This window comes from Salmo salar, chromosome 20 (genome assembly GCF_965601325.2).
Source record: "Salmo salar chromosome 20, fSalSal1, whole genome shotgun sequence".
NCBI lineage: Eukaryota > Metazoa > Chordata > Actinopteri > Salmoniformes > Salmonidae > Salmo > Salmo salar.
Window position 1 is genome coordinate 89,299,080 of NC_138310.1, and position 13,404 is coordinate 89,312,483.

At 48.5% G+C, this 13,404-nt stretch overlaps 1 protein-coding gene across 4 annotated transcripts in view; it reads left to right on the forward strand.

The window, feature by feature from the left end:
• Window positions 1–13,404, forward strand: part of LOC106581531 (rho guanine nucleotide exchange factor TIAM1) — a 169,406-nt gene that overhangs the window by 83,228 nt on the left and 72,774 nt on the right. For all 4 annotated transcript variants that reach the window (XM_045704104.2, XM_045704103.2, XM_082966802.1 and 1 more), the window contains exons 2-4: window positions 8,229–8,295; window positions 10,578–10,696; window positions 10,903–11,604. In XM_045704104.2, coding sequence (XP_045560060.2) covers window positions 10,913–11,604 — 692 coding nt within the window. In that variant the 5' untranslated portion in view covers window positions 8,229–8,295; window positions 10,578–10,696; window positions 10,903–10,912. The remainder of the gene's footprint in view (window positions 1–8,228; window positions 8,296–10,577; window positions 10,697–10,902; window positions 11,605–13,404) is intronic.

The following is a 13,404-nucleotide window of genomic DNA, read 5'->3' on the forward strand; positions in this document are numbered from 1 at the left end:
CACGTAACAGCTAGCTATAGGAATAAACACGTGACTGCAGTAACAGCTAGCTATTGGAATGAACATGTGACTGCTGTAACAGCTAGCTATAGGAATGAACACGTAACAGCTAGCTATAGGAATGAACACGTGACTGCAGTAACAGCTAGCTATAGGAATGAACATGTGACTGCTATCTGTGTGACTGCTATATGTGACTGAACATGTGACTGCTATCTAACTGTGTCCTGAAGGAAGGGAAGAGAACAGGGAGAAACAGGCTTGTTCTTGCTCGCTGTGACCCAATTATTCAATTGCCCAGACTCTGTCATAACGCCAACACAACATTTTACACTCCAATTCTTTTCACTTAGCAATTTTGTATTTGTGCCCTTAAATGAGAGCAAGATAGTTCTGTATTGTTTTCTCTAAGTCGCCTCTCCACCACTACGTTATTGTCGTTAACAGTTGGTAAAAATGGCAGAGAAAGGCAAGCGACAGCAGGGAAGTCCTGTATGGCAATACTATGAGTAGTTAAATGAGAAGGAAATGGAGGTAGAGTAATGGCAGTACAGGTGCAATACTTAGCCATCTGAAAGGGGGGAGAGACGGAGGGAGGGGGACGGACGGACGGAGACGGACGGACGGAGGGAGGGAGACGGAGGGAGGGAGACGGACGGACGGACGGACGAAGGGATGACGACGGAGGGAGGGAGGGAGACGGACGGAGGGAGGGAGGGAGACGGACGGAGGGAGGGAGGGAGACGGAGGGAGGGAGGGAGGGAGGGAGGGACGGACGGACGGAGGGAGGGAGACGGAGGGAGGGAGGGAGACGGAGGGAGGGAGGGAGACGGAGGGAGGGAGGGAGGCAGACGGACGGAGGGAAGACAGACTGAGGGAGAAGGACGGACTGAGGGAGGGAGGGAGGGAGAGAGAGACGGAGGGAGGGAGCGAGCTTACTGGGAGCATGGAACACCTGGACACACATTCCACAATTCAATATTTAACCTGCTTGCTGTATTCCCAAAGTGTGCGACGTGGAAGATCAGAGATCAGTGGGTTAAAAAAAGGAAACCAAGTGAGCAATTAATCACCTTTTTTAGTATTACAGTGATAAACATCCTAAATATACAACAGGAGAACTCTCCAGTGCTACTCCACTACAGAAATACTCCAAGATTTAGTATAGATCTACAGCTCTTCTATTCATTTTATCTCACTATAGTGAACGCTCAAAAAGCACCACTTCAACACACTGGAAACCGTACAGCGCCTTCAGAAAGTGTTCAGTCTTGACTTTTTCCACATTTTGTTGTGTTACAGCCTGAATTTAAAGTGGATTAAATTGAGTTGTTTTGTGACTGGCCTACTCACAATACCCCATAATGTCAAAGTGGAAGTATGTTTTTAGAAATCTTTACAAATTAATAAAAAAAGTAAAGCTTAAATAAGTTTAGGAGTCAACACTGAAATAGTGTTTAACATGATTTTGGTATGACTACCTCCATCTGTATCCCACACATAAAATTATCTTTAAGGTCCCTCAGTCGAGCAGTGAATTTCAAACACATATTCAACCACAAAGACCAGGGAGGCTTTCCAGTGCCTCTCAAAGAAGAGGACCTATTGGTAGATGGGTAAAATAAAAAATAACGCAGAAATGAATATCCCTTTGAGCATGGTGAAGTTATTAATTACATTTTGGATGGTGTATCAATACACCCAGTCACTACAAAGATACAGGCGTCCTTCCTAACTCAGTTACTGGAGAGGAAGGAAATGTGACTTGTAAGTAAGCATTTCACGGTGAAGTGTACACTTTTTGTATTCGGTGCATGTGACTAATAAAGTTTGTTTTGATTTGAAACCGCTCAGGGATTTCACCATGAGGCAAATGGTGACTTTAAAACAGTTAGAGTTTAATGGCTATGGTGGGAGAAATCTGAGGATGGATCAACAATTAATAAAATGTATTTATAAAGCCCATTTTACATCAGCAGATGTCACAAAGCGCTTATACAGAAACCCAGCCTAAAACCCCAAACAGCAAGCAATGCAGATGTAGAAGCACGGTGGCTAGGAAAAACTCCCTAGAAAGGCAGAAACCTAGTGAGGAACCATGCTCTGAGGGGTGGCCAGTCCTCTTCTGGCTATGCCGGTGGAGATTATAAGAGTACATGGTCATTAAGGATAGATCGTTCTTCAAGATGTTCAAACGTTCATACATGACCAGCAGGGTCAAATAATAATCACAGTGGTTATAGAGGGTGTAACAGGTCAGCCAGCACCTCAGGAGTAAATGTCAGTTGGCTTTTCATAGACAAGCATTCAGAGGTCGAGACTGCAGGTGCGGTAGAGGGGGTGGAAACCGCAGGTCCGGGATAAGATGGCAGGTGCGGTGAACAGGTCACAGTTCCATAACCGTAGGCAGAACAGCAGAAACTAGATCAGCAGCATGGCCAGGTGGGAAGGGGGCAGCCAGGAGTCGTCAGGCCAAGCAGTCCTGAGGCATGGTCCTAGGGCTCAGATTCTCAGGTCCAACGTTGTAGTTACTTCACAATGCTAACCTAAATGACAGAGTGAAAGAAGGAATCCTGTACAGAATAAAAAATATTCCAAAACACGCATCCTGTTTGCAACAAGGCACTAAAGTAATACTGCAAAAAATATGTGTTAAAGCAATTAACTTTTTGGGGCTAATCCAATACAACACATGGCTGAGTACCACTCTCTATATTTTCAAGCATATTGGTGGCTGCACAGTGGTGGAAAAGGTTAGCTCAACCCAGGCAAAATCCTAGAGTAAACCCTTGTTCCCACCAGACACTGGGAGATGAATTCACCTTTCAGCAGGACATTAACCTTACAAATGTACACTGGAGTTGCTTACCAAGAAAATAGTAAATGTTCCTAAGTGGCCGAGTTACAGTTTTGACTTAAATCTACTTGAAAATCTATGGCAAGACCTGAAAATGGTTGTCTAGCAATGATCAACAACCAATTTGACAGAGCTTGAATAATTTTCTTTAAAGAATACTGGGCACATTCCAGGTGTAGAAAGCTCTTTTGAGACTTACCCAGAAAAGACTCGCCGCTGTAATCCGACAGAGAGAGCTGAAACATGGTTCTCCACTCTACTGTCTCTCCTTCATTTATTAATAGTGGGAATATGCAGCTAACGTACCCTGCCACCCTCAACACTGCAGCTTTTAACACACACACACACACACACACACAATTTAAGACTCATCTAGCAGTCATTTAGAAGCTTTCTCTCCCTTTTTTTTCTCCCTCTCTCTCCCCCTCTTACTTCCCCCCCCCCCCCCCCCCCCCCCCACACACACACACACACTTTTCAAGCACACGAAGGCTATGAGATTCGGCTCTGACTTAGGTGTCTGTTAGTGGGGAGAGAGTACTCGTCTTTTCCAGGTGTGGTACGTTTCGGGTCTTCGGTTTGCTAAAAACCCACTACTTTCTGCTCTGCTTGTGTAGCCAGTGCTTCCTTGTTTGAGTACGTAAAAATAAAAAAATAAAAAAGGCTAACCAGCTGAGTTTGAACCTCTGACCGTAGGGGCTAGGGCATGGGGTTTCACAATAAAAGTTAAAGATACTCACGAGTGCTGTCCTGTTGCTTAAGGTGGAAACATGCTCAGGAGGCCTTGGTTCGGTGCCAGTTCGTGTGACCCATTGTCTCCTGCTGGGTTCAACATCAGTCCTGCTGAGTCAGCGAGGAAGATGTTGAGACTGCTGGCAGCAGCGGTGGTCTGAGTTGCTGTGGGTGTCATCTCAGCTGAGTTAGGCTCATTCCGGTTTCTCTGGCTGTGTTCGGAGTCCGGATTCCAGGGATGCTATACTATCCGTGATTGGCTGTGGAGGGTTTTCAGAGTGTGAATCAGAGGATATCAGACCGGGCTACTGACTGATTTGCTGGCGCTGAGCCGTTTCCTTCTAATGTGTTGGTAAGGTCCCACAACAGGACGCTGGTGGCGTACCTCAACAGGCAGAGGGGGACGCGGTCCCTCCCTATTGGTCGTTTACTCCCAATAGTGTGTTATACCTCGTTCCTTCCTTCAGGTGAATGTGATTGGTCGTTGACTCCCAATAGTGTTATACCTCGTTCCCTCCTTCCGGTGAATGTGATTGGTCGTTTACTCACAATAGTGTGTTATACCTCGTTCCCTCCTTCAGGTGAATGTGATTGGTCGTTTACTCCCAATACTCACCCGTTCCTTCCTTCAGGTGAATATGATTGGTCGTTGACTCCCCATAGTGTGTTATACCTCGTTCCTTCCTTCAGGTGAATATGATTGGTCGTTGACTCCCCATAGTGTGTTATACCTCGTTCCCTCCTTCAGGGAACAGTAGTTATATTCATAACTGTATGTTCTCACAAGGATCCATTTCAAAGGGTTTACTGTTGTCTTAAGCTATGGGACTTAATCTACACACACACACACACACACACACACACACACACACACACACACACACGATGACACACACTAAAACGATGAACTTGGAAATCTGTAGTGAGCTGAAAAACAGAGTCTATTGTCCCAGTGGGGTGGGGGTGGGGGTGGTGGTGGGGGGGTTGAATATGAGCGGAAGCCTGGAAGCACCCTGGCTGTCTGTCTTACTGCTAGGTCTCTGTCTCTCTCTGCCAACATTGTGCAAGCCTGGCCGGGCTCTTCACTGAATCCAGAGGTTAGTGCAATGGCATTTTCCTCCTCATTCCCCCTTCTTTCTCCCTAGTGTGTGTGTGTGTGTGTGTGTGTGTGTGTGTGTGTGTGTCCCGAGTGAATAACATTACACAGTACACTAAAGTCTAGTCTAGCTAAAGGTAACATCAATTCACTAACCCCTAGTACTTTGTTTGTGATAGGCAAAATAGGCTGATTTCATCAACAACTTTATTAATTCACATACTCGTCTCTCCATCACATCCAAAAGACCCCCCCCCCCATCGCCATGACACGTCCTTTCCTCACCCGAACTGGAGACTGAGTGAGCGCGTGCCTCGCCATGAATTACCATCAGTAGTGGGTTTAAAGATACAACACACACGTTTTGTAAAAGAAGAGATTTGATACTCCTGTTGTTAATCAGTACAATAAAATAAGTCCCAAATGGAAGGGATTGTTTTCCACATGAAATCTGTGTAAACAGGCTCAATGCATTGCACACACTCCTCTCGAATATCCATCCGCCTGTATTGTGAATAGGCGGTCTGGGTTACATCTGCATTTGCTTGTATTTTGTTTTATTTAACCTTTATTTAACCTTTATTTAACCTTTATTTAACCAGGAAGGGCTCATTTTGAGATTTTCAATCTCTTTTTTTTTCAAGAGCGTCCTGGACAACATAGGCAGCACCAAGTCCTTTCACAATTACAGACAGATAACATGAAAAGTTAGCATAATTAGAGTATAACAAAATCATAAAGCGGCAAATAAAATAAATAAAAAATATTGACATGTCAAGGAATCAACCTCAAAATCCTTCATCAATGATTTAAAAACACCAACCAAGTTCTTCCAGTTTAACAGTATTTTGTAAGGCGTTCCAAGCCGATGGGGCAGAGTACATAAAAGCCCTTTTACCAAATTCAGTTCGGACATTTGGAACAGTAAACAGGATAAAGACCTGCGAACGAAGACTGAACCCACCACATTTCTGAACAATAAAAATGCACAAATAAAATGGTAGTAAACCCAAAAATGGCTTTGTAAATAAAAGTATACCAGTGACTGAGCTGATGATAGACTAGAGAAGGCCAGCCAACCCTGGTATATAAAGTGCAGTGGTGCGTAAGGGTTTAAAATATATCTCAATGCTCTATGGAAAAGGGTGTCAATTGATCTCAAACACTGAGCGGAAGCATTCATATATAGAATATCCCCATAGTCTAGTAAAGGCATAAATGTAGCTGATACTAGCCTCCTTCTGGCTTCAAAAGAAAAACAGGCCTTATTCCTAACACTTCAGTGTAGCCTAGTGGTTAGAGGCAGGTAGCCTAGTGGTTAGAGCGTTGGACTAGTAACCGAAAGGTTGCTGGATCGAATCCCCGAGCTGACAAGGTACAAATCTGTCGTTCTGCCCCTGAACAAGGCAGTTAACCCACTACCCCCCCCCCCCTCTCTGATTCAGAGGGGTTGGGTTAAATGGGGAAGACACATTTCAGTTGAATGCATTCAGGTATCCCCCTTTCCTTATAAAATGATTCATCGGTGCATACGTGGCTTTCACTGAAAAATGTTGACATCAAATATAATGATATTAAACTCAAATGATGCCCAGCAATTAATCAGAGCAGTTGTTGACTTTATCTGTCTGGATCAACAGTCATTCTGGGACTTTGGCTGATACGCCATTTTTTTCCCCCGTGGTATCGTTTTGGTAGTGAGTATCGTGATGCTAAACGTGGTATCGTTTTGGTAGTGAGTATCGTGATGCTAAACGTGGTGTCGTTTTGGTAGTGAGTATCGTGATGCTAAACGTGGTAGTGAGTATCGTGATGCTAAACGTGGTAGTGAGTATCGTGATGCTAAACGTGGTGTCGTTTTGGTAGTGAGTATCGTGATGCTAAACGTTGTGTTGTAAAAATTCTGGTATTGTGACAACATTAAGAGAGAAGGAGAGGATGTAGAGAGAACGAGAGAAGGAGAGGTGTAGAGGGGAAGGGAAGGAGAGGATGGAGACTGAAAGAGGTAGGGGGGATAGGGTGAGAGGGATAGGGGGGCTAGAGGAAGGAGGGAGGGAGGTAGGTAGGTAGGTAGGTAGGTAGGTAGGTAGGTAGGTAGGTAGGTAGGTAGGTAGGTAGGTAGGTAGGTAGGTAGGTAGGTAGGTAGGTAGGTGGAAGGAGAGAAGGGGGAGAGGTAGGTAGGGGGAAGGAGAGAAGGGGGAGAGGTAGGTAGGGGAAGGAGAGGTAGGTAGGTAGGTAGGGGGAAGGAGAGGTAGGTAGGTAGGTAGGTAGGTAGGTAGGTAGGTAGGTAGGTAGGTAGGTAGGTAGGTAGGTAGGTAGGTAGGTAGGTAGGTAGGTAGGTAGGTAGGTAGGTAGGTAGGGGGAAGGAGAGAAGGGGGAGAGGTAGGTAGGGGGAAGGAGAGGTAGGTAGGTAGAGGAAAGGAAAGGTAGGTAGCTAGGTAGGGGGAAGGAGAGGTAGGTAGGTAGGGGGAAGGAGAGGTAGGTAGGGGGAAGGAGAGGTAGGTAGGTAGGTAGGTAGGTAGGTATGTAGGGCGAAGGAGAGGTAGGTAGGTAGGGGGAAGGAGAGGTAGGTAGGTAGGGGGAAGGAGAGATAGGTAGGTAGGGGGAAGGAGAGGTAGGTAAGTAGGGGGAAGGAGAGGTAGGTAGGTAGGGGGAAGGAGAGGTAGGTAGGTAGGGGGAAGGAGAGGTAGGTAGGTAGGGGGAAGGAGAGGTAGGTAGGGGAAGAAGAGGTAGGTAGGTAGGTAGGTAGGTAGGTAGGTAGGTAGGTAGGTAGGTAGGTAGGTAGGTAGGTAGGTAGGTAGGTAGGTAGGTAGGTAGGTAGGTAGGTAGGTAGGTAGGTAGGTAGGTAGGTAGGTGGAAGGAGAGGGAGAGAGCGGTAGGGGGAAGGAGAGGGAGAGAGCGGTAGGGGGAAGGAGAGGGAGAGAGAGCGGTAGGGGGAAGGAGAGGGAGAGAGAGCGGTAGGGGGAAGGAGAGGGAGAGAGAGCGGTAGGGGGAAGGAGAGGGAGAGAGAGCGGTAGGGGGAAGGAGAGGGAGAGAGCGGTAGGGGGAAGGAGAGGGAGAGAGAGCGGTAGGGGGAAGGAGAGGGAGAGAGAGCGGTAGGGGGAAGGAGAGGGAGAGAGAGCGGTAGGGGGAAGGAGAGGGAGAGAGAGCGGTAGGGGGAAGGAGAGGGAGAGAGAGCGGTAGGGGGAAGGAGAGGGAGAGAGCGGTAGGGGGAAGGAGAGGGAGCGAGAGCGGTAGGGGGAAGGAGAGAGCGGTAGTGGTCAAGGAGTGAGAGAGAGAGAGACGGGAAGGAGAGCACAGAAAACAGGGTCAGTCTAACCTTTATGTAACCATTCCTCTTCACCTTCAGCTTGAGTGCATGTGCAGCAGTGTGTGTGTGAGAGAGAGAGTACTACGCTACAGTAAAAGACAGGGATCACTCTCTGTCCTGGCTACATTCAAAGACAATTCCTCCCTAAAGGGTCTGTCCTAAAAGAGGTGAATGAAAGAGCGAACATCAGCGGGAAAGCATCATCTTTGTTGTTTTCTCCTCTGTTCCATCAGTGTGGCTAATGGACTAGTCCCTTTAGGACTGACTGGCTGGCTGGCTGTCTGACTGACTGGCAAGAAGGTGAGTCCTCTTCTCTCCTTTCTCCATGTACCCCCTCCCTCCCTCCTACCCCCTAACTTCATGCCATAGAAACTTCAACCAACACAGAGGAGTTGGTGCTGCTCAGCTTGCTCCATCTCTAACTAACCCATGCTCAGCTTGCTCCATCTCTAACTAACCCATGCTCAGCTTGCTCCATCTCTAACTAACCCATGCTCAGCTTGCTCCATCTCTAACTAACCCGGCATGCTCAGCTTGCTCCATCTCTAACTAACCCAGACATGCTCAGCTTGCTCCATCTCTAACTAACCCAGACATGCTCAGCTTGCTCCATCTCTAACTAACCCATGCTCAGCTTGCTCCATCTCTAACTAACCCAGGCATGCTCAGCTTGCTCCATCTCTAACTAACCCAGACATGCTCAGCTTGCTCCATCTCTAACTAACCCAGACATGCTCAGCTTGCTCCATCTCTAACTAACCCATGCTCAGCTTGCTCCATCTCTAACTAACCCGGCATGCTCAGCTTGCTCCATCTCTAACTAACCCATGCTCAGCTTGCTCCATCTCTAACTAACCCGGACATGCTCAGGATGTATGTACTCTGTCCTCCATTTCCTCTCCATCTTTCCTCTCCTCCGTCTTTCCTCTCTTCCATTTTTCCTCTCCTCCTCTTTCTTGTCCTCCCCGTCACACGCTGACTGAATGCCTGCTGCTCATTGAGAGACGAGCTGAGTGGATGATTTCCTGTCCCCTGTCAGAGATGTGGTGTGATGGGAGGAGTCAGAGGAGGCACGGCAGCATTGGAAACCACTTCTGTGTTATGCTAGTTTTGCTCCAACTAGCTCTCCCTGTACGCTTCTACCTCTCTCACTTGGGATCTCTCACTCGGGATCTCTCTCGGGGTCTCTCTCTCTCTCTCTCTCTCTCTCTCTCTCGGTCTCTCGCTCTCGGTCTCTCTCGCTCTCGGTCTCTCTCGCTCTCGGTCTCTCTCTCTCGCTCTCTGTCTCTCTCTCTCTCGGGTCTCACTCTCACTCTGTCTCTCTCGGTCTCTCTCTTTCTTGGTCTCTCTCTCTCTCTCGGTTTCTCTCGTCCCTCTCGGTCTCTCTCCCTCTCTGCTGCATGTTAACTTTGCTCCTACAGTACACTACTACCTCTCCCTGTAAACTGTTCTCTGGGCAGTCTGTGACTGGTACATCAATTTTGATCAATCCTTGCATCCATAGCTCTGTGTATGAACTAGACAGTGGTTACATTTGTCTACCTTCATCCTTCAGCTATTTACCAAATCAAGTGGCGGTGTGACCGCTTAGTCGTTTTTCGAATCCCAGGTTTGCCCCGTTAACCCTCAGCCCAGCTCCAGGCTTGACCAGGCTGTTAAAACAGGATCTGTTGTGGCCAAACTCTCTCTCTCACTCTCTCTCTCTCTGTCTCCCTCTCTCTCTGTCTCTCTCTCTCTCTGTCTCTGTCTCTCTCTCTCTCTCTCTCTCTCTGTCTCTCTCTCTCTCTCTGTCTCTCTCTCTCTCTCTCCTCTCTCTCTCTCTCTCTCTCTCTGTCTCTCTCTCTCTCTTCTCTGTCTCTCTCTGTCTCTCTCTCTCTCTGTCTCTCTCTGTCCTCTCTCTCTCTCTCTCTCTCTCTCTCTCTCTCTCTCTCTCTCTCTCTCTGTCTCGCTGTCTCTCTGTCTCTCTCTGTCTCTCTCTCTCTCTGTCTCTCTCTCTGCTGGATAGGGTCACAGAGAGTAGGGCCCTGCACGGAGCTATTGAACCCTGGTCTAATGGAGGACAGATTGATTCCCTCAACTTAATCACTTTCTAGTCATAAGGGACATCTCACCCACAGAGCATCCCTGTGTTTTATTTCTTTTTTCCTTTCTGTAGGATTTGTGTGTGTGTGTGGTACAATGTTTCAGATTTGTTTGTGACACTTCCTAGTTTTATTAGGTCTTGTTTTAACCAGTGGCAACCACACTTCAAACATATTTCATAGCCCAGTAAAACCAGTTCAAGTAGTAACAGTATAATGACCCATATGGGTGTAGTAAAGCTCTATCAGGTCGTAGTAAAACTGTTAGCTGATCATTGGTCATTATTCTCACAACCTCATTTATGTGTGTTCCCAGTCACTGCCTTATTCACCGATATATGTGGAACTTTAACAACAAAATGCCTGCAATTGATTCCCAGCAAGCAGACTCCTTCCTCTTGTACAGTTGTTGTTCCTCCAGAAAGACTACTAGTAAAACCAAGGTATTATTTAGTTCTACTGTGATGACTGACCAGGGTTTCTGTTTCCTCTCTCCTCCAGATCTTTAGAGTACAGCGGCATCTCCCATTTTCTCTCTCTCTCTCTCTCTCTCTCTGTGATTGGATAGACAGTCTGATGGTGAAACTCAGCATGCCAGTGATGTCATCGACAGACTGCAGGTTGGTTAACTAATACATAATCCAAGTTGTTAGTGAGTAAAAACATTTCAGAATTGTCAGTTATATTATTTTATCCAGGGCAATAGTGTGTTACTTTTGTGTATTCTCTATGATTTAAAATGTTGTGGTTTTGACACACATTATTCTATCTCTGTATAACATCATTAGTTGTTTATCTGTGATGTTATCTGTGTTTCCTGTTTCAGACTGTGAACCATGGGCAACGTGGAGAGTCAGAACGGCGACCAGGCCTTCTACGGTACCCAACATGGCTACCTGTCCCGCAAACACATGTCTCGTTCCCTCCGCATCTCCAAGCACCAGTCCAGCTCCGGTTCCACCCGCTGCACCCACGACCGCCACGACCGCCACGCCACTCAGGGCAAAGCAGAACACCGTAATTCTGAGACCTCCACGCGTTCCAGCAGCACCCCTAGTATCCCACAGTCCTTAGCGGATCATGCCCTGGAGCCCTTCAACCAGACCAATGTCCTGTCAGACTTCTCCCCTATCTGGGTGGACCGCATGGCCATGAACCTCCGGCCCGTTTCCTTCCATACCCACCTGGACAACCCCTCTGTAGGGCCCCATCTGGACAATCCATCTGTAGGGCCCCATCTGGACAATCCATCTGTAGGGCCCCACCTGGACAACCCCTCTGTAGGACCCCAGTTAGACGCAGCAACACCAGGGACTAGACCCCAGTGCCCCCAGGACAGAGGTCTAGGCCTGTACAATAACACTGGGGAGGGGACCTACCTCCAAAAGACCAGAGACGGACCCCGGGAACCCCAGGAACCCCGGGAGGGAGTTAGCTTCAAGAAGAAGAGGTCCAAGTCAGCTGACATGTGGAGAGAACACAGCCTGGAGTTCAGTCTGTCAGACCTCAGCCAGGAACACCTCACCAGGTTAGAGAAGTCAGACCTCAGCCAGGGAACACCTCACCAGGTTAGAGAAGTCAGACCTCAGCCAGGAACACCTCACCAGGTTAGAGAAGTCAGACCTCAGCCAGGAACACCTCACCAGGTTAGAGAAGTCAGACCTCAGCCAGGGAACACCTCACCAGGTTAGAGAAGTCAGACCTCAGCCAGGGAGCACCTCACCAGGTTAGAGAAGTCAGACCTCAGTCAGGGAACACCTCACCAGGTTAGAGAAGTCAGACCTCAGCCAGGAACACCTCACCAGGTTAGAGAAGTCAGACCTCAGCCAGGAACACCTCACCAGGTTAGAGAAGTCAGACCTCAGCCAGGAACACCTCACCAGGTTAGAGAAGTCAGACCTCAGCCAGGAACACCTCACCAGGTTAGAGAAGTCAGACCTCAGCCAGGGAACACCTCACCAGGTTAGAGAAGTCAGACCTCAGCCAGGAGCACCTCACCAGGTTAGAGAAGTCAGACCTCTGCCAGGAACACCTCACCAGGTTAGAGAAGTCAGACCTCAGCCAGGAACACCTCACCAGGTTAGAGAAGTCAGACCTCAGCCAGGGAGCACCTCACCAGGTTAGAGAAGTCAGACCTCAGCCAGGGAACACCTCACCAGGTTAGAGAAGTCAGACCTCAGCCAGGGAGCACCTCACAAGGTTAGAGAAGTCAGACCTCAGCCAGGGAACACCTCACCAGGTTAGAGAAGTCAGACCTCAGCCAGGGAACACCTCACCAGGTTAGAGAAGTCAGACCTCAGCCAGGGAACACCTCACCAGGTTAGAGAAGTCAGACCTCAGCCAGGGAGCACCTCACCAGGTTAGAGAAGTCAGACCTCAGCCAGGGAACAACACCTCACCAGGTTAGAGAAGTCAGACCTCAGCCAGGGAACACCTCACCAGGGTAGAGAAGTCAGACCTCAGCCAGGGAGCACCTCACCAGGTTAGAGAAGTCAGACCTCAGCCAGGAACACCTCACCAGGTTAGAGAAGTCAGACCTCTGCCAGGAACACCTCACCAGGTTAGAGAAGTCAGACCTCAGCCAGGGAACACCTCACCAGGTTAGAGAAGTCAGACCTCAGCCAGGAACACCTCACCAGGTTAGAGAAGTCAGACCTCAGCCAGGGAGCACCTCACCAGGTTAGAGAAGTCAGACCTCAGCCAGGGAACACCTCACCAGGTTAGAGAAGTCAGACCTCAGCCAGGGAGCACCTCACCAGGTTAGAGAAGTCAGACCTCAGCCAGGAACACCTCACCAGGTTAGAGAAGTCAGACCTCAGCCAGGGAGCACCTCACCAGGTTAGAGAAGTCAGTCTTCAGCCAGGGAACACCTCACCAGGTTAGAGAAGTCAGACCTTAGCCAGGGAACACCTCACCAGGTTAGAGAAGTCAGACCTCAGCCAGGGAGCACCTCACCAGGGTAGAGAAGTCAGACCTCAGCCAGGGAACACCTCACCAGGTTAGAGAAGTCAGACCTCAGCCAGGGAGCACCTCACCAGGTTAGAGAAGTCAGACCTCAGCCAGGAACACCTCACCAGGTTAGAGAAGTCAGACCTCAGCCAGGGAACACCTCACCAGGTTAGAGAAGTCAGACCTCAGCCAGGGAGCACCTCACCAGGTTAGAGAAGTCAGACCTCAGCCAGGGAACACCTCACCAGGTTAGAGAAGTCAGACCTCAGCCAGGGAGCACCTCACCAGGTTAGAGAAGTCAGACCTCAGCCAGGGAACACCTCACCAGGTTAGAGAAGTCAGACCTCAGCCAGGTAGCACCTCACCAGGTTAGAGAAGT